The sequence below is a fragment of the Eulemur rufifrons genome, chromosome 3 (assembly GCF_041146395.1).
Source record: "Eulemur rufifrons isolate Redbay chromosome 3, OSU_ERuf_1, whole genome shotgun sequence".
Taxonomy (NCBI): Eukaryota; Metazoa; Chordata; class Mammalia; order Primates; family Lemuridae; genus Eulemur; species Eulemur rufifrons.
In genome coordinates this window covers 81,502,593-81,529,838 of record NC_090985.1, presented here as the reverse complement: position 1 = coordinate 81,529,838, position 27,246 = coordinate 81,502,593, and the positions used below count along the sequence as shown (strand labels likewise).

Genomic DNA, 27,246 nt, shown 5'->3' with positions numbered 1-27,246 from the left:
GTCTATGGATAAAGGGACCAATTAATCAAGAAGACATACCAATTCTGAACACTTAGGTACCTAATAACACAGCTTCAAAATAAATGAAGCAAAATCTGAAAGAACTGCAAAAAATTCACAATTAAAGTCAGATTCAATGTACCCTCTATAACTGATATAATAAGCAAAAAGTCAGCCAATAATACAGAAGACTTGAATAACACTATCAACCAACACAACCTGACTGACATTTTCAGAACAATCCAACCAAGAAGAGTAGAATATACATTTGTTCTCAATTTATCACAGAACATTTACCAAGACAGACCATATTCTGGGCCATAAAATAAGTCTCAATAAATACAAAGAATTCAAGTAACACAAAGTATGTTCACAGACCAAAAGAGAATAAAATTACAAATCAATAACAGAAAGATCTCTGGAAAAATCTCTAAATATTTGGAAATTAAATAACACATCTCTAAGTAACTCACGGGCTAAAGAAAAAATCAAAAGGAAAATGAGAAAGTATTTTTGTAGTATAATATGAAATATATTTGGACTTTGTCCCTGGTTCCTGTAATAGGGCTCCTAAAACCCCTGGAATTTCCTGAGTGATAGGAGTGTCTTTTGTTATTCATAATGAACTCCTTTAATAACTTGAGTTTATGTTAATGAAGTTACTCAGGGAGGGGCCCTTAGATAGCCTAAGATGGGCCAAGGCAACAGAAAGACCAAGTGATTAGAGGATTAGAGGGTTGCAATTTTTAGCCCCACCCACCAAACTGGGGAGGGGCCTAAACAGGAAGCTCTATAAGAAGTCTTTTTTTTTTTTTTTTTTTTTTTTAAGGCAAGCACAAAAATAAGGTTTATTGAGGAGAGAAAAGACAGGCTTATAGAGCAAAAGCAACATACACGTTTACACAGTGTGATACATATACCACAGATGACAACCGGACCCACTGTTGCAACAAAGGGAGAGCAAAAGGAAGGGCACATAAAAGATCTATAAGAATTCTTGAACAACGAAATTTGATGAGCTTCAGTGGCTGAACACTTGGCGGTGCCAGGAGGGTGGCATATCCAGAGACGGAATTGAACCTTGCGGTCCCTCCCCCAATACCTCGCCCTATCCATCTCTTCATCTGGCTGTTGATCTGTTTCCTTTGTGATATCTTTTATAATAAGCCAGTGAATGTTAAGTAAAGTGTTTTCCTAAGTTCTGTGAGCCATCTTAGGAAATTAATAAAACCCGAGGAAGGGGTCATAGGAGCCCCTCTTTGTAGCCAATCAGTCAGAGTATGGGTGACAATCAGTAGGTATTGACTGGTACCTGAAGTTGGGGCGGTCTTGTGGGACTAGGCTCTCAATCTATGGGATCTGATACTATCCCCCGCTAGATAGCGTCAGAACTGAATTGTTATAGGACACCCAGTTGGTATCCTCTGGAGAACTAATTGGTGTGAGGGTGGGGGGAACCTACACACATCTGGTCATAGAAGTGTTCTGTGTTGAATGGAACAGTAAAAAGAAAAAAGTTTGGTTTTTTTCTTCTTAAAATTTTAAACTGAAAAAAAACAGAAACAAAATCTTAGAAGACACCATTAAAACAGTAACTAGTGGAAATTTACAGCACTAAATGCCTATATTAGAAAAGAAGTAGCCAGGAATGGTGGTGTGCACCTGTAGTCCTAGTTACTTGGGAGGCTGAGGTAGAAGGATAACTTGAGCCCAGGAGTTTGAGATTGAAGTGAGCTATGATGACACCATTGTACTCTAGCATGGGCAACAGAGAGAGACCCTGACTCAAAAAAAAAAAAAAAAAAGAATCATCTCAAATAAATTACTTTCATTCTATCTTAAAAAACTAGAAAAATAATAGCAAATTAAACCAAATTTAAATAGAAAACAATAATAAAATTAAAGCAGACATTAAAATTTAAAAAACAGGAAAAAAAATCAATGAAAAAAAGCTGATTCATTGCAAAGATCAATAAAATTAGTAAACCACTCACCAGAATAATCATGAAAAATAATTAAAACACAAATTACTAATATCAGGAATGAGAGAAGTGACATAACTACAGATTCTACAAGTATTTAAAAAAAGGGAATATTTTTGAATAACTTTGTGCCAATAAAATCAGCAATTTAAATTCCCTGGAAGACACAAACTATCAAAGCTTATCCAAGAAGAAAAAGGTAATCTGAATAGCCCTATATATATTTAAAAAATTGAATTTGTAATTAAAAAATTTTCCACAAAGAAAACTCCAGGCCTCGATGACTTCAGTGGTAAATTCTGCCAAATATTTAAGGAAGAAATAATACCAATTTCCACAACTCTTACCAAAAATTAAAGAAGGAACACTCCCCAACTTATTCTATGAACCCAGCACTACCTTGATACCAAAATCAGAATAAGGTATCACTAGAGAAAACAAATCTATAAACCAATATCCCTCATAAAAATAAATGTAAAAATTCTTTAAAAAAATGTATTAACAAATAGAATCCATTAGTATAGAAATGAGATAATACATTATAACCAAGCATTTTATCCCAGGAATGCAGGGTAGGTTCTACATTAGAGAATCAATCAATATAATTCACAATATCAAAAAAGTAAAAACAGAAAACCATATGACCATCTCAATGTAGAAGAATCATATGACAAAAATCAATGCATATTCATGTTAAAAAAACCTCTTAGGCTGGGCGCGGTGGCTCACGCCTGTAATCCTAGCACTCTGGGAGGCCCAGGCGGGTGGATCGCTCAAGGTCAGGAGTTCGAGACCAGCCTGAGCAAGAGCGAGACCCCGTCTCTACTAAAAATAGAAAAAAATTATATGGACAACTAAAAATATATATATAGAAAAATTAGCCGGGGATAGTGGCGCATGCCTATAGTCCCAGCTACTCGGGAGGCTGAGGCAGGAGGATCGCTTGAGCCCAGGAGTTTGAGGTTGCTGTGAGCTAGGCTGACGCCACGGCACTCACTCTAGCCTGGGCAACAAAGTGAGACTCTGTCTCAAAAAAAAAAAAAAAAAAAAAAAAAAAAAAACCTCTTAGCAAATAACAGATAGGAAGGAATTTCCTCAATCTGATATTTGACACCTACCAAAAAACCTACAACTAACATCATAATTAATAGAGACAAAGAGAAGGATTTCCCATAAGGTCAGGAACAAGACACAGATGTCTGTTCTCACCATTTCTATTCAACATAGCACTGCAGGTTCCAGCCAGTGTAATCAGGCAAGAGAAATAAAAGACATCCAGATTGGAAAGGAAGATTAAAAATTGTCTTTATTCCCAGAAAGCATGAAGAAACCCAAGAAAATCTTTAAAAATTGAAAATAATAAAGATAAAGCATGAACACTAGTGAATTGATAAGTGAATTTAGTAAGAATACAGGATTCTAGATCAATATATAGGAATCAGCATATTTTTATATACTAGCAATGACCAATGAGAACAATTAGAAATTAAATGTTAAAAAACGTCACTTACAATAGCATCAAAATATGAAGTACTTAGGGATAAAGATAAAAGACATCAAATACCTATCCACTGAAAACTATAAAATATCACCGAAAGAGATTAAGGAATACCAAATAAATGAGAGATATAACTTGTTCATAGCTTGGAATACTCAGTTTTGTTAAGATGTTAATTTTCTCCAAATTGAGCTATAGATTCATGACAGTGCTATTCAAAATGCCAGCAGGACTTTTTTTATAGAAATGGACAAGCTGACTTGAAAATTCATATTAAATGCAAAGGACACAGAACAGCCAAAAAAAACCTCAGAAAAAGAACAAAATTGGAGGGCTACCACTAACAGACTTCAAAAAATATAAAGCTACGGTAACCAAAATAGCATAGTATTGACATAAAGACAGAAAAATAGGCTGGGCACAGATGCTCATGCCTTTAAACCTAGCACTCCGGGAGGCCGAGGCAGGAGAATTGCTTGAGCTCAAGAGTTCAAGACCAACCTGAGCAAGAGTGAGACCCCCATCTCTACTAAAAATAGAAAAATTAGCCAGGCCTGGCAGCTTGCGCCTGTAGTCCCATCTACTCGAGAGGCTGAGGCAAGAGGATCATTTGAGCCCAGGAGTTGAGGTTGCTGTGAGCTACAATAATGCCCAGTGCACTCTCTACCCAGGGCAACCGAGCAAGACTCTATCTCAAAAACAATTAAAAAATAGATCAACAGAACAAAACAGAGTCGGAAATAAGCACACTTGTGCACACACAGAGAGCTAATTTTTGACAAAGGTGCAAAGGCAACAGTGGACAAAGGATAATCTCTTTAACAACTAGATATCCATATGCAAAAAAGAATGGACCTCATTTAATACCTTGTACCATAAACAAAAATATTTTTTCTGTTTCTTTTTCCTTTTCTCTTCCTTGTGAGACTTCCATAATGGGTATGTTTGTACACTTGATAGTGTCTCATAGGTCCCTTAGGCTCTGTTTGTCATTTTTCTTTACATTTTTTTCTTTCTGGTACTTAGACTATGTAATTTCAATTGCCCCGTCTTCAAGTTCACTGATTCTTCTACCTGGGAGTTTGTGATTTGCGATGAGCTATGATGATGCCACTGCACTTTAGCCTGGGCAACAGAGTGAGACCCTGTCTCAAACCAAAAAAAAAAAAAAAAAACCCACAATGAGATACCACAAAACACCTTAGAATGGCTAAAATTAAAAAGACTAACCATATCACCTGTAGGCAAGTGGGAAGAGAAACTAGAACTCTCATACATTGCTGATGAGAATATAAAAAGTTAAACATACATTGCTATATATGTTCCTGCCACTCCTATTATGACCAAAGAAATAAAGAAAATAGGAAAAAAGAAAAGGAAATATGTGTCCATACAAAGACTTGTACACAAATATTCAAAGTAGCTTTATTGTAACATCAAAAAAGCTAAAAACAAAATATCCATCAACAGATGAATGGTGCAAAAAAAAATTGTACTACATCCACACAATGTACTACTTCTAAGCAATAAAAAGGAAGAAGTATTGATACATGTAAAACATTAAGCATACTTAAAATATTAATAAACTATGCTAAGTGAAAGAAGTCTGGTAAGAATACATATCATATGATTATACTTATATAAAGTTCTAGAAAATGCAAACTAATCTACAGTCACAGAAAGCAATTCAGTAGCTACCTGGGGTCTCAGGTACAAAGAGAGATGGATTACAAAGAGGCATGAGAAATAAACAATGCAAATGTTTATTCTTTTTTTCACAAAGATATAAAATGGAACAGAAACAGTACTTTTGGCATGGGTTTAAATTTTGAAAGAAATCAGTTTGCATTGCTACAGAAAAGTTTCTCCCATCTTTTTACTTATATTCTCTCTTACAACTTTCTCCTAAACTTCCCTTTCATTATCCTCTTATTCCTTTATCCTATACTTCCACTGGAAGTACACAGAAAAAGAAAATGGGCCGGGCGAGGTGGCTCACACCTATAATCCTAGCACTCTGGGAGGCCGAGGCGAGTGGATCGTTTGAGCTCAGGAGTTCGAGACCAGCCTGAGCAAGAGCGAGACCCCCCCCATCTCTACTAAAAGTAGAAAGAAATTACCTGGACAACTAAAAAATATATAGAAAATATTAGCCAGGCATGGTGGCGCATGCCTGTAGTCCCAGCTACTCAGGAGGCTGAGGCAGAAGGATTGCTTGAGCCCAGGAGTTTGAGGTTGCTGTGAGCTAAGCTGACACCACAGCACTCTAGTCCAGGCAACAGAGTGAGACTCTGTCTCAAAAAAAAAAAATTAAATTAAAATTTAAAAAATAAAATAAATATTATGTCTCACTTAAAGCCACTGGTGGACATGTATGACTACAATGACTTTGCTTTTCACAAAAGGGATCCAGACTTAGCCAACCAATATTAATATGAATTATGCTAATTAATATTAAACTCCTAAATATCATCTTTCATTCAAGAATATGCCGATTATTCTAATACTCTTTTTAAAATGAGCTACAGGCTAAATGAGGTAATCTATGACCAAAGCACCTAGATCAACAGGCATAGGTTAGCAAACGGGATCTCCAAATCTCCCTAAAACTTAAAAGAATCCTGGGACTATCTAAAAAAAAGAAGAGATCCACAGTAGTCCACTTTCACCACAATAAATCTGTTCAGCCTTTGAAACCCTGGCAATGAGAGAAAGAGATAGATATAAAGTCAGTTCACAAGCCCCTCCAAAAATTACAATGGATTCCTAAAGAATATTAGGGAAATTCAAATTCCTCCTGGATTCTCCAGAATTTTCCCAGGTAGCCTGGCCTTTCTTTACCAAACATGGGCGATAGGAGTGGTGTCACCAACTGTTAAGAGTACCTAGCTCTTCCCTTCTAGGGTGACAGCAACATCACCCTGGACTAAAACCCGAATATCTACGAGCATTCAGGAGGGACTTCAGAGCTAAGATCAATTAGTCTAGCTAAAATACCAGAGTCAAGGAAGACCCTGCCCATACTGTTTCTACTCCTGCAGAACTAGAACTCAATTCCAGGATAAACAGTGCTCCTCAGAGGAAATGTGAGTTGATGGAACTCTTTGAGATTTGGAATGCTTTCAATGAATGCTTAAAAACACACTCTTTCTCTGGATTATAACTTAAGATTTAGGCCAAGATCTTAAAAGCAAACATGGGAAAAGCATCATACTTATTTTGTCTTTTAGTGTATATGCTGAATCCTTCTAACACATCCTAGTTTGCTGATTTCTATTTGTACATGAATACATAAAAATTATTCTTCCACTTCACAATTTGTCTTCACTTTCAACCTAGACCAATGTCAAAAAAATTTAACAGGAAAATCTATTTTGAAAAACCAAAAATCCTACTGCCAAAATACCAATCACTAAGTAAATCCAAAGTAAAACATTATCAAAGTAGTAGAATAACTAAAGTGGAGTCCTCAAATAAAATGATTAATAGATATATAGTATTAGATGCACACTTTTGAAAACAGGAAAAGACCCATAATAAAATTATCAAATATTTTTCTTCTTATATCTATCTTCCCTTAATATTCAAAACAATGGAAAAAATTTGAATAGCAAAATTGCTTCAAATAAAATTTTTCCTTGTTCATTATTTTTAAAGTCTCTTTAGAGAATAACTTTAGTTTTGTTTTTCCAGATGCACTATTTTATATCTATCCATTGAAGTTACAGCAAAGAACCTTTAGCCTCTTTTCTTTTGTCTTTCAGAAAAGCTTATTCACTGATATCTACACATAGCGATAACTCAATTTTTCATTCATTCACTCATTCAACAAATATTAATACTTATTGTGTGCCTAACAAATACTTTTTTTTTTTTTTTTTGAAATGGAGTCTTGCTCTGTCACCTAGGCTAGAGTGCTGGAGCATCAGCCTAGCTGACAGCAACCTGAAAGTCCTGGGCTCAAGCAATTCTCCTGCTTCAGCCTCCCAAGTAGCTGGGACTACAGGCGCATGCCACCATGCCTGGCTAATTTTTCTATTTTTAGTAGAGACGGGGTCTCGCTGTAGCTCAGGCTGGTCTCGAACTGAGCTCAAGCGATCCTCCCGCCTCGGCCTCCCAGAGTGCTAGGAATACAGGCGTGAGCCACCACGGCCGGCCCCTAACAAATACTTTTACAGTGCCTACTATGTGCTCCATTCTAGCATTGGGGATATATTTGGGGGAGACAAACAATAAAATAACACATAGTATTTGAAGGTGCTAAGTCCTACTGAGAAAAATAAAATGTGTGTGTGTGACAGAGATCAGGAATTCAATTTCAGATGTGCTCAGTTTGAGATATCTACAAGATACCCAAGTAAAGATGAAGTAGGCCGTTAGATACATAATTCTAGAGCACAGGGAAGAGCTCTGAGCTGAAAACATAAATTTGAACATTATTACATGCATATGTTATTTAAATCTATGAGATCATTAATGAAGTAAGTCAAGAGAGTGAGAAGAGGTCCAAGGTCTGAACATCAGGGGTCTGGGAAATAACGGGGGCAGCGGGCGGGAAGCAAAAGAAACTTTTAAAATGTGGCCAGTGAGATTAATTGGAAAAGCAGTGAGCACAGTGTCTTGGAAGCCAAATGAATGAAGTATTTCAACAAGGTTGAGAGATCACCTGTATCGAATACAGCTGATAAGCCAAGTAATGTCAGTATTGACAATTGATAGTACTGACAACTAATCATTTAACAAGGAGGTAGCTGGTGATCTTCCCTAGGCCAGGTTTTTTTTTTTAAAGACCAGGTTTAAATGGTGGGAGTGGCAGGAACAATATCCCGAATAAAGAGCAAATGGAAGAGTTGGAAACAGCTAGTACAGACAACTCTTTTAAGGAGTGTTGCTGCAAAGCAAAGAAGAAATGAGGTTATAAACTGCAGGAGGAAGTAGAGCCAAGAAATTTTCTTTTAAGATGGGAAAAAATAATAGCATGTCTCTGTGCTGATGGGAATGATCCATTCAAAGAAGAAATTGATGACAAAGAAGAAAAGAGGAGGGGTGAAGACAGAGGAAGCAAAGCTGGAGAAATGGCCTTGAATGGGTATAAAGGCATTGGGATCTAAGACACAAATAAAGGGGTTGGCCTCTCAGGCAGTTCATCCATAATTGAGAATGGAAGGCAGAGTCCAGATTTGAGACTGAGATTATGCCAAGCAAGTATCCTACCAAGAGAGGCAAGCTAGCTAAGGGTACAAACATACAAGGCATGTAGAATTTAAGTCGGTTAAGAGGCTACATGAGGACTGAGGGAAGTGAGGAATAGTAAAAAAAAACAAAGTGAATTTGCAGTATGGAAGGACTGTTTAAGTCAAATTAGAGGGAATGAACTAGAAAGTTAGGGGGCAAGTGTCAGAGAGAGATGAATACTTGGAAATAAAATTATGCAGTTATTGGTAATGATAGTCGAGAATGTGATTACAGGAATGAGTGGCTGAAAGGGAGTGAGAACAAGGTCAACAGAGAAGTTCAAAGAACTGAAAGGTCAGCATGTTGGAACAATCATCTATTTAGACATTAAAATTACCAAAAATTAAAACAGGAGGAATGTTGAAGAGAGTGAAAGTGAGCCATAAGAAATCTGATGGAGGCCGGGCGCGGTGGCTCACGCCTGTAATCCTAGCACTCTGGGAGGCCGAGGTGGGTAGATCGCTCAAGGTCAGGAATTTGAGACCAGCCTGAGCAAGAGCAAGACCCTGTCTCTACTAAAAATAGAAAGAAATTATCTGGCCAACTAAAATATATATAGAAAAAATTAGCCAGGCCTGGTGGCACATGCCTGTCCCAGCTACTCAGGAGGCTGAGGCAGTAGGATCGCTTAAGCCCAGGAGTTTGAGGTTGCTGTGAGCTAGGCTGACGCCACAGCACTCACTCTAGCCAGGGCAACAAAGCAAGACTCTGTCTTAAAAAAAAAAAAAAAAAAAAGAAAGAAAGAAATCTGATGGAAGCACCCGGAAGTCAGTAAATGACAGCCATGAGTGGGGGCATGTGGGAAATTAGTCTGATAACATGAAATTCAAAACTGAGAGATTATCTCAAGGAAGAATACCTGGAATTGGCAATGAGGGGCAAAGAGGACACATATTAAAGGAACCAGGAAATGTAGAAGAGTAAAATACCCCTGAATAAATTCAATCTAGCACAAAATGTAGAAACCAACAGATACTATTGTACTACAACATAGTAATGACTACAACTGAGAACTACAGGTCCCACTAGAGGCCCAGAGGGATCAGATAAGGTTTCACAGAAGTTTAGAAGGTGTAATGTGGGAGTTAAGTGTTCAAAAATGGGCCAGGCATGGTGGCTCCCGCCTGTAATCCTAGCACTCTGGGGGGCAGAGGCGGGCGGATCGTTTGAGCTCTGGAGTTCAAGACCAGCAAGAGCGAGACCTCGTCTCTACTAAAAATAGAAAGAAATTAGCTGGACAACTAAAAATATATAGAAAATATTAGCCAGGCATGGTGGCGCATGCCTGTAGTCCCAGCTACTCAGGAGGCTGAGGCAGGAGGATCACTTGAGCCCAGGAGTTTGAGGTTGCTGTGAGCTAGGCTGACGTCACGGCACTCACTCTAGCCTGGGCAACAAAGCAAGACTTTGTCTCAAAAAAAAAAAAAAAAAAAGAATAAGTGCAAAAGAACTTTAAAGGCAGAAAGACTACAACTTAGGCAATGGCAGAAAAATGTGAAAAGAACATGAAACATTCTGAGCAATGAAAACAGTTCAACATAATTGGACAGAAAGAGACAGTATACACGGCTGGACAGGGAGACAAAGACCACAACTATCTTCTCTGCTAATGTAAGAATAAGAGATGTTATCAACAAATTAAATTGTTGCCCATAAATCTTTTACTTTATAAAAGCCACTAATAGTGAACAAAACTGATGCACTATAGTTTTATCTTATTTTCCTTACTTTGAGGGAGATGCTAGAAAACAACCCAATGGCCAGTTGCTTTATGGAGATTAACCAAGCCTTAGAGAACAAAAACTTCCACATTGTATACAAAATTTATGAGCATTATTACAATCTCCAACATCCAAGATTTACAATTTGCCATGGAAAATTATACACAACTAAGACTTTTTAGACAGATGAATAGAGCTCAAATATAAATGCAGCAGTTGTATATTTCTTTGTAACATGTATATAGCAAACATATATATAACTATACATAAATAAAAATTGCTTTCCATTTAAAAGAACGATATTATAAGTGAATGCACAGATAATAATAATACTAGTATAAATAGCTTTTATAAATGATGAATCTTAGAATTAAACATCACATTGAAAAAGATGTCTCACTGGGTAACTGTTGGTATATTTGTTCTGTCTCCATTTTTACTTTAGCAGCTGTGATTTAATGGAAAGTACACTGTACCTGGGAGCCAAAGAACACATATTCAAGTACTGGTACTGGCACTTACGAACTACTAAGCAAGTTACTTAATTTTTCTGTGCCTGAGTTTAATTCACAAAATTGAAATCAAACATCTATATCTTATGCAGTTTTATTAAGGTTTGCATGAAGTACTTATCTCAAAAAGCTTTGTAAGTCATAACGAGCTATAAAATAGTTATAAACTTCAAAATATTAACGTACAGCTAAAAGCCTTCAGAAAGCCATCCACTGAACCCCCACTCCAAAAAATAAAACACAATTAAAATCTGAGATGATAAATCTGTTAGTTTGATAAGCATGTCTCACCACCTCTCTCATAACCTTACCTTCGAATGAGCAGGCCCTCTTTCATTCAGAAGTTTATACTGGGGTTGGACTCTATTGAAACGGGCTAACTCATTTACCAGACACATTGGAGTTTTCTCTTTTGGGGTTGCCATTTTATCTTGGAGAGCTGTAAATAAAAAGGCTATAAAGTTTTTGTGAAGAATGACTTTACAAAATGGAAGAAAAACTAGTTTTGACTTTTATAGACTAACGTCAGATTGTATATTTGGAATTATTTTCATGAATTTTGTATTTAAAAAATTCAAATCATCTAATGTCTTCCATTACATGCAACATAAATATATCACATTTTAAACAATAAATTAAGGTAATTTTTTCCTAGAACCTAAGTTGCTCTCTATAGAAAAATATGATAGTATGCTTAAAGATTTTAAAATAATGTAAGATTTAATAATTTTTAATTTATCTTATAAACTTTCCTTTCCTCCTAAAACAATTTACTAGAAACATGTCTTCTAATTCTTATTACAATAAAACCAAATTTTGTCTACCTTTTTTATCTTTTCATCTTAATTTTTTTCCTTCTCATTTTTGAGGCAGCATGTTAGTAGAAAAAGCTCTAGACTGGGAAATCAAGTCCTAATTTTAAGTACTAGCTCTTCCAACTACTATTTTTTGGTAACCCTAAGCAAATTAAACTTCCTTTTCTTTTCTTTTCTTTTTTTTTTTTTTTTTTTGAGACAGAGTCTCACTTTGTTGCCCAGGCTAGAGTGAGTGCCGTGGCATCAGCTTAGCTCACAGCAACCTCAGACTCCTCGGCTTCAGCGAGCCTACTGCCTCAGCCTCCCGAGTAGCTGGGACTACAGGCATGCGCCACTATGCCCGGCTAATTTTTCTATATATATTTTTAGTTGTCCGTATAATTTCTTTCTATTTTTAGTAGAGACGGGGTCTCGCTCTTGCTCAGGCTGGTCTCGAACTCCTGACCTTGAGCGATCCACCCGCCTGGGCCTCCCAGAGTGCTAGGATTACAGGCGTGAGCCACCGCGCCCGGCCTCTTTTTTTTTTTTGAAAGAAATTTTTAAAGAAGAAACAATAATTTAACAAATGTTCCATGTACCTAATACCCAGAATTTGTTAACATTTTCCATGTTTGCTTTAACTCTTACTTTAAAAAAAAAAAAAAAAGGCAGTATTCCATTCCAGTTAAGTTCCCTTTATTTTTTCTAGAGTTTACCACTACATGAATTTAAAATATGTCCCCCTTTAGGATATTTTTAAATACACTTATATGCATACATGCATATTCATAAAAAAAATACATGGTCTTGATATACATGGTTTTGTATTCACATAAATAGTATTATAATAAACATATTTCACAATTTACTTTCTTCATTCTTCAGTAGGGTTTTGAGATTTAATAACTTATATTGATCCGTTACATTACTTTTAATTGCTACGGAATTTCTATTACAATATCATACCAGTTTTTTAGTCTACTCCTCTACTGAGAGACATTTAAGTTGTTTCCAATTCTTGTCTCTTACAAGGAAGAATAGGCTGCCAAATGGCTCTCAGAATGACTGTACCAAATGACCTTCCCCTGGAATTACCATTTCTCCTCAAACTTGAAAACATGGAATATGGTCAGTTATTTAAATTTTTGATAATTTGATGTTTGAAAAATGGAATCCCACTATTGTTTTGGGGATGTTTTTCCCCACTATTATTAATTTGCATTCCCAGATTACTAGTAAGGCTAACCATCTTCTCTTATGCTACAAATCATTTGGGTTTCCTTTTCTGTGAACTGTTTCTGTCATTTTTTTAAATTAATTATTTTGTGTTATAGTTATCAATCTTTTCTTTTACAGTTTGTGCTTTTTATGTCTTTTTTAGGAAATCCTACCCTAATCTTCAAGGTCTTAATGATTTTATTTAAACTCACTAAGCCTTCTATAAAATGAGGGTAAACCTATCCTATTTAACTCCCAAGGTTGTTGTGAGGTTAAGATTTTTAAATGTATGGTATGTTTTCTAAACTGTATCACAAATGTAAGACATTATTACAGCTTCAGAATATTTTTCTAATATATTATTTTATCCTATATTTTTCCTTCATCTCATTTATAGACACATTTAACTGCTTTTTAATTTTTCTTTCATCTCCCATTAATCAATGCCAAAAAATATTTTAAAATCTAAGCATAAAACATGCAAGTGGATTACTTCCTGCTCAGTTAACCTATAGTCACAATGAGAATACATAAAATGAATGAAAATAGCTGGTTTTAGGAACTTAGTCTACAAACTTTCTATGCCAAGTTTAATGTTGAAAATAATATTCTTTTAAATTTCTAGTACTCTTAACAGGCCCAATAATTTGATACAATGACTTGACCATTATGATTAAGAAACCATGTTATAAGAGAACTACATAAATACCTGATAAGGCATAATTAAAGAGAATCTAAACAACCAGTTGTAGGACCAATACAGCTAACAGTTGATTTTACAATTAAGCCATTATGAGTGGCTTGCAAACCCCCACAAAACTAGTAATTATTACTTTTTGTGACAGTACAAAAAAGACAAAAGTCAGGAGAAGTTTGAGGAAACCTGCATTTTGCTTATTCCATTGTCTACATGCAAATAAACATTTTATAAAATGTGCCGTTCAATTAAGTCAGTCATTATAGAAAATACAAGGTAACTTGAGGCTATAATTAATTTTGGTTTCTGCATACAACGGCATGAAACACTCAAGTGCAACAGTTAGCATAGCTAATTTAATATCAAAAAGCAAAAGCAGCATGACAATTTGTTTCAAATGAAAAAATATTAAAGTCTGATAAAAATCAGCTAATTTTGCCTAACATTGAAATAGCATTTATATTGCTACTATGCCATTTTCACAATCCAGTAATGCTGCCCATTCATCTGTTAACAATGCAAAAAATATTAGGAGCATAGCAAGCATAATTTGAAAATTTTATAGTTTGAAAATTTTATAGTATGAAAATTTTAATAGCATAGGTTTTAAACATATTAAAAAGTGATTTAAATGGTTTGTTTATAGTTCTGTGAGCCTTATTTAGTAAGAAAACCTGATCTCAATCCTTTAAAAGGAAAGTATTAACTAACATGGTATAAAATTTTATTCCATCAATCTTGATTTTCTGCTTCATAAAAGTAACATGAAGCCAATAAAACATTTTAATGTGTGATTGAAGTTTTGGTGTGAGGTGTATAAGATGCCATTCTGATGAAGCTTCATATTTAAAATCCAAATGTTTAAAGTTGATAAATCAGAAAATGGTCATAGTTGTCATGCTTTATTTTATAAAATGATTAAAATTTTATATAAAATAGCTGTTCCTTTCTTTGATCAGAAATCTTACTAGTATTAACTACTTGACAGAGTTCATGATACAGCAATAATTTTTAAATTACACCAAAATTTAGATAGATCATCTACAAAAAACAAACTGGTCCATAAAATACATAAACTTAATTTATATACAACTTTTTAGAAAAGTGAACAGTATAAAAAGTGAGAAATACATATAATTTTACACAGGCATACATTTTCAAGAGACCTATGAATGTCATCACTAAAGATATTTTGATATAGGCTTCAAGACAATTTGGTGGCCAGAATAGAAGCCTACTTAGAAGGAAATAAAATTAATGATAATGGATTTCACAATCACAGTCTTAACTTTGCCATTTTGAAAGAGCAACTACCAGATGATAGTTAAGAGCCTGTTTTAGGTATCTCTGCCACTTACTAATATCCATGTGACCTTGAGAAAGTACTTAAATCTCACTTTCCCATAGTTTAAAATAGAGGAAATAGTTGTTTTTGGCCAGGCATGGTGGTTCACGCCTGTAATCCTAGCACTCTGGGAGGCAGAGGTGGGAGGATTGTTTGAGTCCAGGAGTTCGAGACCAGCCTGAGCAAGGGCAAGACCCCGTCTCTACAAAAAATAGGCACCAGCCAGTAGTCCTAGCTAGTGGGGAGGCTGAGGCAAGAGGATCACTGGAGCCCAGGAGTTTGAGGTTGCAGTGACCTATGATCACACCACTGCACTCTAGCCAGGGCAACAGAGTGAGATCTTATCTCAAAAAAAAAAAAAAAAGTTATTTTAATCTCACTGAATGATTACATGGATTGAAAGTGAAGATATAAGACACTGTTAACAATGATTAAGAATCCACTACTGTGATTATAAACAATTAGTTGCTAAAACATACTATCGTCAAATATTAAAAGTGATATTGTTTTATAAACTCTTTTCAGAGAGTTTTGGCTAAGTGAAAATATTCTGAGTTAAAATGTTCTGTCAGGGTAAATTGATTTATTTATACAAATATATTTCTTTAGTATCCTGTGAAAAGTATGTATTTGTTGTTATTTTTTCCATTTGACTTATTATAACTCCATAAGTTTGTTTCTGCTGAAAAATTCCCAAATGTGATATAAATTACATTAAACATTTCTCATATGTGTGTTAAGAAATATTCCACCCTGGTTGCTATGAAATTTGATTACATGTAACTCAGAACTTTGATAAGTAATACTGGTAAAATAAAGATATTTGTAATCACAGTATCTACATATCCATAATATGTATATAGTATGCTCTATATTTTGGATATACTCTATTTTTATATCTTTATCGTATGTCCTGGACTCTCTGGGCCTTGAGTCTTCAAACTATATCAAAATAATGTAGCTCACAGTTTTCAATGAACAAGGAAAATCTGTCACCAAAGGAGCACACAGTCCGATAAAAGAAACAGACACATGCAATAAACAAACACAATAAAATTACAGTGTAAGTGCTATAATAAGGCTGTTACTAAAATTCACAAAAACTCCTTAGGCAAAGGGGGTATGGAAAGACAGATTTTAAGAGGTGGTGATTAGATTAAAGTAGGAATTCATCAAGGTCAGAAAGGAAGATGAGAGAAAAACAGTCCAAGCTTTTCAGAGCACAACACAGGAGAAAACACATAAAACACATAATATTCTGGCATATGCAACTAGACTACTGGCAGAATATAAAACACATGGGAGAAAACAGCAAAAAAAACTACGTGACCTGAATTCACTATAACACCAAAAGTTTCCTAAACCAGAACTTAGAAAGTAGCTGCATTGCAGAGAGAGCTGTTGCTAGTAAAGTCATAGTCCACCTCACTTGGCAAGGCAAATTGCTCCACAGAATCCACTTCCATCACCAGTCCCAAAAATTATTTGGACACAGTTTCTATGTCTCTTTCCTGCCTCCCCTTTCCATATTCTCTGCTATTGTAGGGAATCATCCTAATTCCCAAGTAAAATAAAAAGAAAGAAAAAAGTCAAAAAAACAAAGGAACCTTTCATGGGCTCTTGCCTTCTAGAAGAAATGTGACTATCTGTCCACAGCTATAACTACCACCTTGTATTTTCAAATTAGACCCTGTCCAAGCAAAATCACCAATGAACTACCCAGGCATCAAACTGCTCTATCATAACTGTTAGGAAAAAATTTAACCTCCTATCTCACATAAACACAAAAATAAATCTTAGAAGTATTAAAATACAAAAACATCACAAAAAACACAAGAAAACTTGGCTAAATAAATATCTGTATAGTCCTATAACACAGAAGGCCTTTCTAGATAAGGAAAGAAAGCTAGAAGCACAAAGCAAAAATTTGACAGTTAACATAAAAATGTAAAACTTTAGTAAAGCAAAACATACCATTAATGGCACTAAAAAAGTCTATAAGCTGGGGGAGAAATACTTGCAACATGTGAAGACAATGTTAACATCCATAGGATATGAAGATAATACAAATCAATTCTTTAAAGACCAAGAGCAAAAAGTACAAATGTACACAAAATTAATTCATATAACATAATTTATTGAGTAAACATCTGTTCAAAATATTAGAGAAATAAAAATTCAAATTCCGGTGAGATACAATTTTTCCCTATTAGACTGATAAAGATTTTCTTTAAGTGATCATATATAACTATTGGCAAGAATGTGCAGAAATGGGTGTGAATTCTATTGGTACAAACATAAATTAGTACAAACTTTTTGATGGGCAACATTGATTGAAGTTTCAATTGTACCTATCTTTAAAACAGCAATTCTACAGCTAGATATTAATACTATAAGCAAGCTAAATATCTGTCCATCATTAAAGGCTTAGTTAAATAAACTACATGGACTATGCAGCTTTGAAAAGAGAAAGAGGTACAGAGGTACAGTGTTTATGTACTGACATGGGAAAACACTGCAAAATACTTGATGAAAAAATTATAGCAGTTTATTGTCTGATCGTATTTTTACCTTCTTTAAGTAAAACATGTGCATGTACTAAAGGAGAAGTGGATTTGGGAGGGATTCTCACTTTTTCTTTTGAATTACTGTATTCTTTTACATGTATAGAATGTACAACTTTTACATTTAAAAATTATTTTACAAAGCCATTCCAAAAGAAGGAAATAGTTCATAGTATAAAGGTCATAAACTCTAATTGCTATGGTTTTCACAGTGCCACCATGGTTCTGAAAAAGAGAAAAAAGATGCTCAAGGATCTCACTCAAAGCAGGCCATGTCATGTCCACAATCTCCAACTTTTCCAACAAAGCTATCTTGAGATTTAAACACTGGAAAAACATAGCGTGTCTTTACCAACATTTAGTGTAGCCCAACTTCTTAACTTCAGCCATTCTAGAAGGTATATAATGGTATCTTATTGTGGTTTTAATTTGCATTTCCCGAATGACTAATGACGTTGAACATCTTTTCATTTGCTTATATGCCATCTGTATATCTCCTGCAGTGAGGTGTCTATCCAAATATTTTACCCATTTTTTAATTGGTGTATTTCTTTCCTTATTGCTAAATTTGAAGAGTTCTCTATATATCCTAGATAAAAGTTATTGATCAGATATATGCTTGGCAAACATTTTCTCCCAATCTGTGGCTTCTCTCTTTATTCTCTTACCAGTGTCTTTTGAAAAACAGATTTTAAGATAAAGTCTAATTTATCAATTTGTTCTTTTATAGATTGTCTTTTTGATGTTGCATCTAAGAAAGCATTACCTAATTGAGTTCTCAAAAATTTCTTCCTATGTTTTCTTCTAGAAGCATTGTAGTGTTAGGTTTTACAATTAAGTCCATAAGCCATTTTGAGTTAACTTTTGTATATGGCACAAGGTATAAATACAAGTTCATTTTTTTGTATATCAATATCCAAATATTTGGCACCATTGTGGAAAAGGCTACCATTCTTCCACTATGTTGCTATTATGGCTTTGTCAAAAACTCAGTTATCTCAATAAACAGTGTGTTTATTTCTGGACTACCTATTCTGTTTCATTGAATTACCTACTTTTACTATAGCTTTATAATTCTTGAAATTAGGTAGTGTTAGCTCCCCACATTATTCTTTTTCACAATTGTTTTGGCTACTCTAAGCTCTTGAATTTTCATATAAATTTTAGAATCACCTGTTCATTTCCACCAAAAAAGCCTGCAAAGATTGGAGTATAATTCTCTTGAAACTGTAATTTGGTGGAAATCAACATTTTAATAGAGTTGAGTCTTAGAACACAGGAACAGGATATACAGTCAATTCTCCTTATTAATATGATATATCAGCTGAGTTCAGTGGCTCACACCTGTAATCCTAGCACTTTGTGAAGCCAAGGCAGGAGAATCGCTTGAGGCCAGGAGTTCGAGATCAGCCTGGGCAACACAGCGAGGCCTCATCACTACAAAAAATTTTAAAAATAAAATAAAAATAAATAAGATGATACGCAGTGATAGTTAGATGAATTAGCAAATACTGGACCATTGCTCCCAGGGGAAATACAGGGTTCCTGTAAGCCTCTGGTCACATTTTTGTCAACTGATCAATACATAACCTTGTTTTGTGTATGTTTCTGTTTAAAGACCCTTATTTAATATATATTATTAATATGTTTTGTTGATTCATTAACATTGAACTCAGGTCCAACAGCACTGTAACTCCTACCTGAATGAAGATTATCTAAGACATGTATTTTCTCCATGAGACACACTGGAGCCTCCTTGTACTTAGAAACACCATACAGCACTTAAGCACTATGCTTGGGGGCCATTTTAAACAGAGAAATAACCAACAAAAAGCACAAACATGCAAAATTTGTGGCGCTAAATAAACCAAGAAAGGGCCACTTGCTTACAGTATATGAAACCTGAAACAAGAAAGCAGAGTGTCACTGCCTTGTTCAATCTCGGTTGGGAATGTGTGCCTTGGGTGACTCCAATTTTTTGCCCCTCTTCAAGTATCCTCAAATGACCACAAAAGTGCCACAAGCACTGATTTTGGAGTTACAAAAAAATTTTAGTAAGTAGGCTAATTTGCAAATAAAGAATCCATGAATAATGATGATCAACTATATCTCTCAAATTATTTAAGTATCCTTTAATTTCTTGCAGCAATATTTTATAGTTCTCATTTTTCTTTAAAATATTTTGTTAGACTTATCCCTAAGTAGTTAATAATTTTGATGCTATAGAAAATAGCATTCTATTTTAATTTCTGTTCCTTGCTAATGTATAGAAACACGACTGATCTTTGTATACTGCTCTTATATCCTGCAACCTTCTACACGCATTCATTAGTTCTAGTAGAATTACTTCAGATTTTCTACAGAGAAAATCCAGTGACCTGTGAATTATTTCTTCCTTTCTAATCTGAATGCCACTTATTTCCTTCTCTTGCCTAATGGCCCTACCTAGAACCTTCAGGGCAATGCTGAATAGAGCTGGTGAAAGTGAGCATCTCTGTTTTGCTTTTAATTTTTTTTTAAAAAGTGCTCGGTTTTTCACCAGTAACTACAATGTCAGCTAATGAGGTTTTTCATAGATGCACATTAATAGACTGAGGAAGTTCACTTCCATTCCTAGCTTGCTGACAGCTTTTATCAATAATGGATATTGGATTTTATCAAATGATTTTTCTACATTTATTGAGATAATCATGTGATTTTTACATTTTAGTTTGTTAATATGGTAAGTTACATTGTTGATTTTTTTGAATATTTAACCAACCTCACATTTCTGAGATAAACCCCACATGGTCGTGACATATTGTCCTTTTAATATACTATTCAATTAGATTTGCTAAAACTTAATTTAGATTTTGGCAATTCTATTTGTAAGACATATTGGTCTACAGGTTTCTTATAATATATTTGTTTACTTCTGGTATCCCAGTATTGTTGGCACCATAAACCTTGGAAAATATTCCCTTCACATCAATATTTTTGAAAATGTTCTACAAAATCGACATTATTTTTTCCATAAATGTTTGGTATAATTCACCAGTGAAACTACCTGGACCTGGAGTTTTCTTTGTGAGAATATTTTTAACTACAATTTCTATTTCTTTAACACATAAAGAGCTATTCAGGTTACCTATTTTCTTCAGCTTCCTTTGGGATTAATTTGTTCTTCTTATTCTAGTTTCTTAAGATGGAAGCTAAAGTCATTTATTTAAGATCTTTCTTCTTTTATAATATAGATATTTAGTGCTATAAATTTCCCCTTATGTACTGTCTTAGTGACATCTTCTAACACTGTGGTCCCCAGGGTCCCCAATGCCTCTCAGTCGTGGACCAGGATGGGTCTGTGGCCTGTTAGGAACCGGGCCACACAGCAGGAAGTGAGCAGCAGACAAGGGAGCAAAGCTTCCTCAGTATTTACAGCCACTCCCCACCACTCACATCACCGCCTGAGCTCCACCTCCTGTCACATCAGTGGCAGCATTAGATTCTCATAGGAGCACAAATCCTACTGTAAACTGCACATGTGAGGGATCTAGGTTGTGCACTCTCCATGAGAATCTAACGCCTGATGATCTGAGGTGGAGCTGAAGCAGTGAAGCTATGGAGTAGCTGCTTCAGATAGACTGTCAGATAGACTGTCAGATAGACTGACAGATAGCTGACAGATAGACTGTCATTAGCAAAGAGGTTTGACTGCACAGAGACCATAATAAATCAATTGCTTGCAGACTCATATCAAAGCCCTACCAGAGAATACCTATAATTAAATATTGATGTATCAAAAAAAAAAAAAAAAAAAGCCCTATCAGTGAGTGGCAAATGACAATTAAGCTGCATCTGGTGGCAGGCTTGACAGTGGCAAGTAAGCATGTTACCATCCCACCCCCACCCCTGGTCAGTGGAATAATTGTCTTCTATGAAACCAGTCCCTGGTGGCAAAAAGGTTGGGAATCGTTGTTCTAATATGTGGGATTGCCATAGTTATTTAGTTTAAAATACTTTCTAATTCCCGTTTTCATTTCTTTTTTTACTCATGGACTACTTACAAATGTTATTTAATTTCCAAATATTTGGAGATTTTCCAAGGATTTTTCTGCTAATGATTTCTAATTTCATTGTAATTAATTTTTTTATTATCTGAATCCTTTTGAATTCATTTGGACTTGCCCAGATATAATTTATTTTTGTAAATGTTTCATATAAACCTGTGAACAAATGTGTATTCTCTTCTTAGGTGAAGTGTTCTACAAAAGCAATCAGGTCAAGTTGGTTAGCAGTGTTACTCAAGTGTACATAAACATGCAGCATTGTTATATCCCCTTAATTAACTGACCCCTTTATCATTATGAATGAAATGACCTTCTTTATCCTTGGTAATATTCCTTGCTCTGAAATCTACTTTGTGTGATATTAATATGACCACTCCAAGTTTCTTTTGACAGGGTTACCATGTTATATCTTTTTCCATTCTTATTTTTAACCTATTTGTGTTTACATTTAAAGTATTTCTTATAGGCAAGCATATAATATAGGTGGCTCTCACTTTTATATCCAATCTGACAATCTTGGCCTTTATATTGGGATGTTTAAATTATTCACACTTAAGGTGATTATTCAAATGGTTAGGTCTCATTCTATCATCTTTCTATTTGTTTCATATTTGTCCCATTTGGTCTTTGTTCCCTTTTTCATCTTTTCTTGGCTTCTATTGGATTATTTTGCATGATTACATTTTATCTAAATTTTTTTTGGCTTATTAGTTATAACTCTGTTTTGCTTTTTTAGTGGCTGCTCTAAGCTTTACAGTATACATCTCAACTTATCACAGTCAAATGATATTATACCACCTCACACAGAGCATAAAAATCTTATAATAGTATACTTCCATTTCTCCCCCATCTTTATTATCATGCATTTTACTTTTATATATGCTATAAAAGTATATGGATATAGCTTATTAATAGTTTATTAATTTTTTGCTTTGAACAATTATCTTTTAAAGAGATTTAACTACTAAGAAAAAAAAATCTTACATATTTACCCAAGTAGTTATCATTTCTGCTGTTGTTCTTTCATGTAAATCTGTATTTCATCTGGTATCATTTTCCTGCTGTCTAAAGGACTAGTTTAAAATTTTGTTCTAGAGGGGGAGTGTTAGTAATGGATTCCTTCAGCTTTTGCGTGTTTGAAAATGTCTTTATCTCATCTTTGTTTCCAAAATATATTTTTGTCGGATACAGTATTCTAGGTTGATAATTTTCATCTTTCAGTACTCTAAAGATGCTTCTCCATTGTTTTCTAGCTTATATTGTTTCTGATAAGAAATCTATTATCATTTTTTCTTTGTTCCTTTGCACATAACATGACCATGTCTTTTTTTCCTGTTTTTAAGATTTTCTCTTTATCACTTGCATTCAGCAATTTAGTTATAATGTACAGTGAGTCCTCCCTTAACGCCATGATAGGTTCTTAGAAACTGTGACTTTAAGTGAAACAAAGTATAACAAAAGCATTTTACCATAGGCTAATTGATATAAACAAGAGTCAAGTTCCTGTGGCTTATTTCTGGTCACAAAAACATCACCAAATTTCTGATATGAAACATTAAAATAAAAGTGAGCTATACATAAAGAAAGATTAATAATAACAAAGTAATTATCTACCCAAATATTCCACTTCAGGGTCACAGGTGGCCAGAGCTTATCCCAGCAGCTTAGGGTGCAAGAAGGGAACCAATCCAGAAAGGACACCATTCTATCCCAGGGCACACTCACAGCAACACCCATACCTCACTCATGCTAAGACAATTCAGACATGTCAGTTAACCTAATATGCACATCTCTGGGATGTGGGTGAAAACCAGAGGACCCAGAAAAAACCCGTGCAGACATGAGGAGAACAGGCAAACTCCACACAGACAACAGCCCCAGCCAGGAATCACATTTTTTTCTCATCAATGTTATAATGAGATGGCATTGAATGAAACAACATTTTTGAGGACCTGCTGTACCTTGGGGTAGTTTTCTTTATGTGTCTTACACTTAAAATTCATTGAACTTTTGATCTGTAAGTTTTATTAAAGCTAAAAAGGTTTCAGCTATTTATTTTTTTTTTTTTTTTTTCTTGAGACAGAGTCTCCCTGTGTTGCCCGGGCTAGAGTGCTGTGGCGTCAGCCTAGCTCACAGCAACCTCAAACTCCTGGGCTTAAGAGATCCTCCTGCCTCAGCCTCCCGAGTAGCTGGGACTACAGATATGTGCCATCATGCCCACTTAATTTTCTCTATATATATTTTCAGTTGTCCAGATAATTTCTTTCTCTTTTTAGTAGAGACGGGGTCTCTTTCTCGCTCAGGCTGGTCTCGAACTCCTGAGCTCAAACAATCCGTCCGCCTCGGCCTCCCAGAGTGCTAGGATTACAGGCATGAGCTACCACGCCCAGCCCTATTATTTCTTAAAATATATTTTTCTGTACACTGCCTTCTCTGGGAACTATAATTACTTGTATATGTGGCTGCTTAAAGGCATCCCACAGCTCACTGATACTTTCTATATTTTTCCTTTTTTCTCTGTTTCATTCTGGATGGTTTCTATTGCTATACCTTCAAGTTCATTAATCATTTTTCCTGCAATGTCTAAGTTGTCATTAATCTTATCCAGTATATTTGTCATCTTAGATGTAGCTTTCATCTTTACAAGTTTAATATGGGAATTTTTGTATCTTCTATATCTCTAACTTTTTTGAACATGTGGAAGACAGTTATAATAGCTGATTTTAATGTGCTCTGCTGACTCTATCATCTATATCAGTTCTGTGTTGATGTTGATTGATTATTATTCTCATTATGGGTCATATTTTCATGCTTCTTTGCATACATGGTAATCTTTGACTGAATGATATACATTGCGAATTGTATCTTATTGCTTATTAGATATTTCTCATGTCTATAAATGGTCTTGGACTTTGTTCTGGGATACAGTTAAGTAATTTAGAAACAGTTTATTCCTTTCAAGCCTTGCCTTTATAATTGGCTAGCTGGCTCCACAGCAGCAGCATCTCCTCAACTTAGGGAGTCTGCTAGGCTCCATGCCTCAGCTTTTACTCCCTATGCCACATGCTTGAAAATCTCTTAATGCAGTAGGCTGGGACAACTGTAGAATAGAGCTCACTTTTTTTGTTTCTCAGATCTTGGGAATCACGGACCTTCACTGCCTGCTATTCAATGTCTTCAGAACCGTTGTTTCCACATACTTTGTCTTTTTTGTGGGGAGGGGTGGGATTGTTTCAAGAAGAAAATAAACATGGTCCCTGTTATACCCCAGATGCAGAAGTCCCCATTCATGCTTGTATGTTTATCTTTGTCTTTCTGTTTAAAGTGAGTTTCTTGTAAACATCATATACAGACAGTCCCCAACTTAAGACAGTTCAATTTATGATTTTTCGGCTTTATGATGGTGGAAAAGCAATATGTATTTAGCAGAAACTATGCTTTGAGTACCCACACAACACTTCTGTTTTTACTTTCAATACAGTATTCAATAAATTATATGACATACTCAACACTTTATTATAAAACAGACTGTGTTATTTTGTCCAACTATAGGCTAATGTAAGTAGTCTGAGCATGTTTAAGGCAGACGAGGCTAAGCAATGATGCTCAGTAGGTTAGGTATATTAAATGCATTTTCAACTTTTGGTATTTTCAACTTACAATGGGCTTATCAAGACATAAGCCCATCATAAGTCAAGGAGTGTATGTACTTGGGTCTTTACTATCCAATCAGAGAATCCTTGCCTTTTAATTGGAGTGTTTAGGCCACATGTATTTATCGCACTTTCAATATGCTTAGATTTATCTCTGCTGTTTTGCTATATTTTAGTTCATGTGATATTTGTTCTTTTTTTCATCTTTACTTATCTTCTTTTGGAGTGATTATTTTTTAGTATTACATTTTATCTCCCCCATGGGCTTCTTATTACTTTGTTTTACTCCAATTGCTCTAAAATATATACAGCTTACCTTCAAATAAGTATCATACCACTTCATGCGTTGTATAGGCACCTAACAAGTCTATATTCTCCCTCCCTTTACCCCATTCTTTATGCTACTGACATCAATTTATTTCTGTGTATGTTATAAGCCCCCAATACACTGTATTTTTGTTTTAGTCAATTACCTTTTAAAAATGAAGAAATTGCCTTTTCTATTAAGTCATTAAATATGAAATGTCTGATTTTAAATCAAAAGTGTAGTTTATCATATCTCAAACAAGCAGCAGTACAGTTAATCACAGTAGGCACCTAAACTATCAACACAGTTTTGCCATCTTAACAGTAGCTTGTTTATGCCAGCAGCAAAGAAGACTGGAGAGCCAGTGGCGATGAAATCGCAAAAGGCCTTTTCCACAGCTTATTGAGAATTGAGTATTTTTCCTTGCAAGAAGTGATCCAAAGCCTAGAAGAAGTGGTAGTCAATTGGTGCAAGGTCTGGTGAATACAGCAGATGAGATAAGGTTCATCTGCATTGTAGCACACATCAGTACTTCATTTTTTTAATGACTAAACAATATTTTTAAATGTAGATATCTAAAATTTGTTTACCCATTTATCCACTGATGAACATTTGGGCTGTTTCCATCATTTAGATATTGTAAATAAAGCTGCTAAGAACACACGTGTAAATGTATTTTGAGTACCTATTTTCAATTCTTTTGGATATATACCTAGGAGTGGAATTGCTGGGTCATAAGCTTTACTTTGAGGAACTGTCAAAGTCTTTTCCACAAAGACTGAACCATTTTACAGTCCCCCCAGCAACATACAAGGGTTCCAGCTTCTCCGCATCCTTGTCAACACTTGTTTTTGTTGGCTTTTGACTGTAGCTATCCTAGTAAGTGTAAAGTGGTATCTCATTGTTGTTTTCATTTACATTTCCCTGGTCTCTGATGATCTTGAGCATTTTTTCATATGCATATTTGTATAATATATCTTCTTTGGAGATATGTCTATTCAAGTCTTTTGACCATTTTTAGTTGGGTTGTCTTTTTGTTGTAGAGTTCTAAGAGTTTTAGTTCTTATATTTGGGACATTGATCTATTTTGAGTTAATCTTTGTATATAATGTGAAGTAGGGGTTCAACTTTATTGTTTTGCATGTAGATCTCCAGTAATCCCAGAACCATTTATTGAAGAGATTATTCTTTGCCCATCGAATGGTCTTGGCACTCTTGCCAAAAAATCAATTGCCTGTGGATATATCGGTTTATCTCTAGACTTTCAATTCTATTCTATTGGTCTATACATCTAATCTATCCTTATGCCAGTACCACACAGTTTTGATTATTGTCGTTTTGCAGTAAGTTTCAAAATTGGGAAGTATGAGTCCAAGATTGTTTTGGCTATTTGGGCCTGTTGCAATTCCATATGAATCTGAAGATCAGCTTTTCCATTTTTACAAAAAAGGCCACTGGAATTTTGATATATTGTATTAAGTCTGTAGATTGCCTTGGACAGTACTGCCATCCTAACAATATTAAGTCTTCTGATTCATGAACACAACATGTCTTCCCACCTATTTAGGTCTTCTTTAATTTCTTTCAACGATGTTTTGTAGTTTTCAGTGCATAAGGCTTTAATAAAGAATCTACTCCTTTGCGTTTTTGGATGCTATTATAAACGAAATTTTT

General features: G+C 35.0%; 1 protein-coding gene across 7 annotated transcripts in view; it reads right to left on the bottom strand.

Moving 5' to 3' along the window:
- STAU2 (staufen double-stranded RNA binding protein 2) overlaps positions 1 to 27,246 on the bottom strand; it is a 291,848-nt gene that overhangs the window by 249,979 nt on the left and 14,623 nt on the right. For 3 of the 7 annotated variants that reach the window (XM_069465515.1, XM_069465517.1, XM_069465522.1), the window contains one exon: positions 11,260 to 11,387. The exons of the other annotated variants lie outside the window; for them this stretch is intronic. In XM_069465515.1, coding sequence (XP_069321616.1) covers positions 11,260 to 11,373 — 114 coding nt within the window. In that variant the 5' untranslated portion in view covers positions 11,374 to 11,387. The remainder of the gene's footprint in view (positions 1 to 11,259; positions 11,388 to 27,246) is intronic. 7 annotated transcript variants of the gene reach the window in all.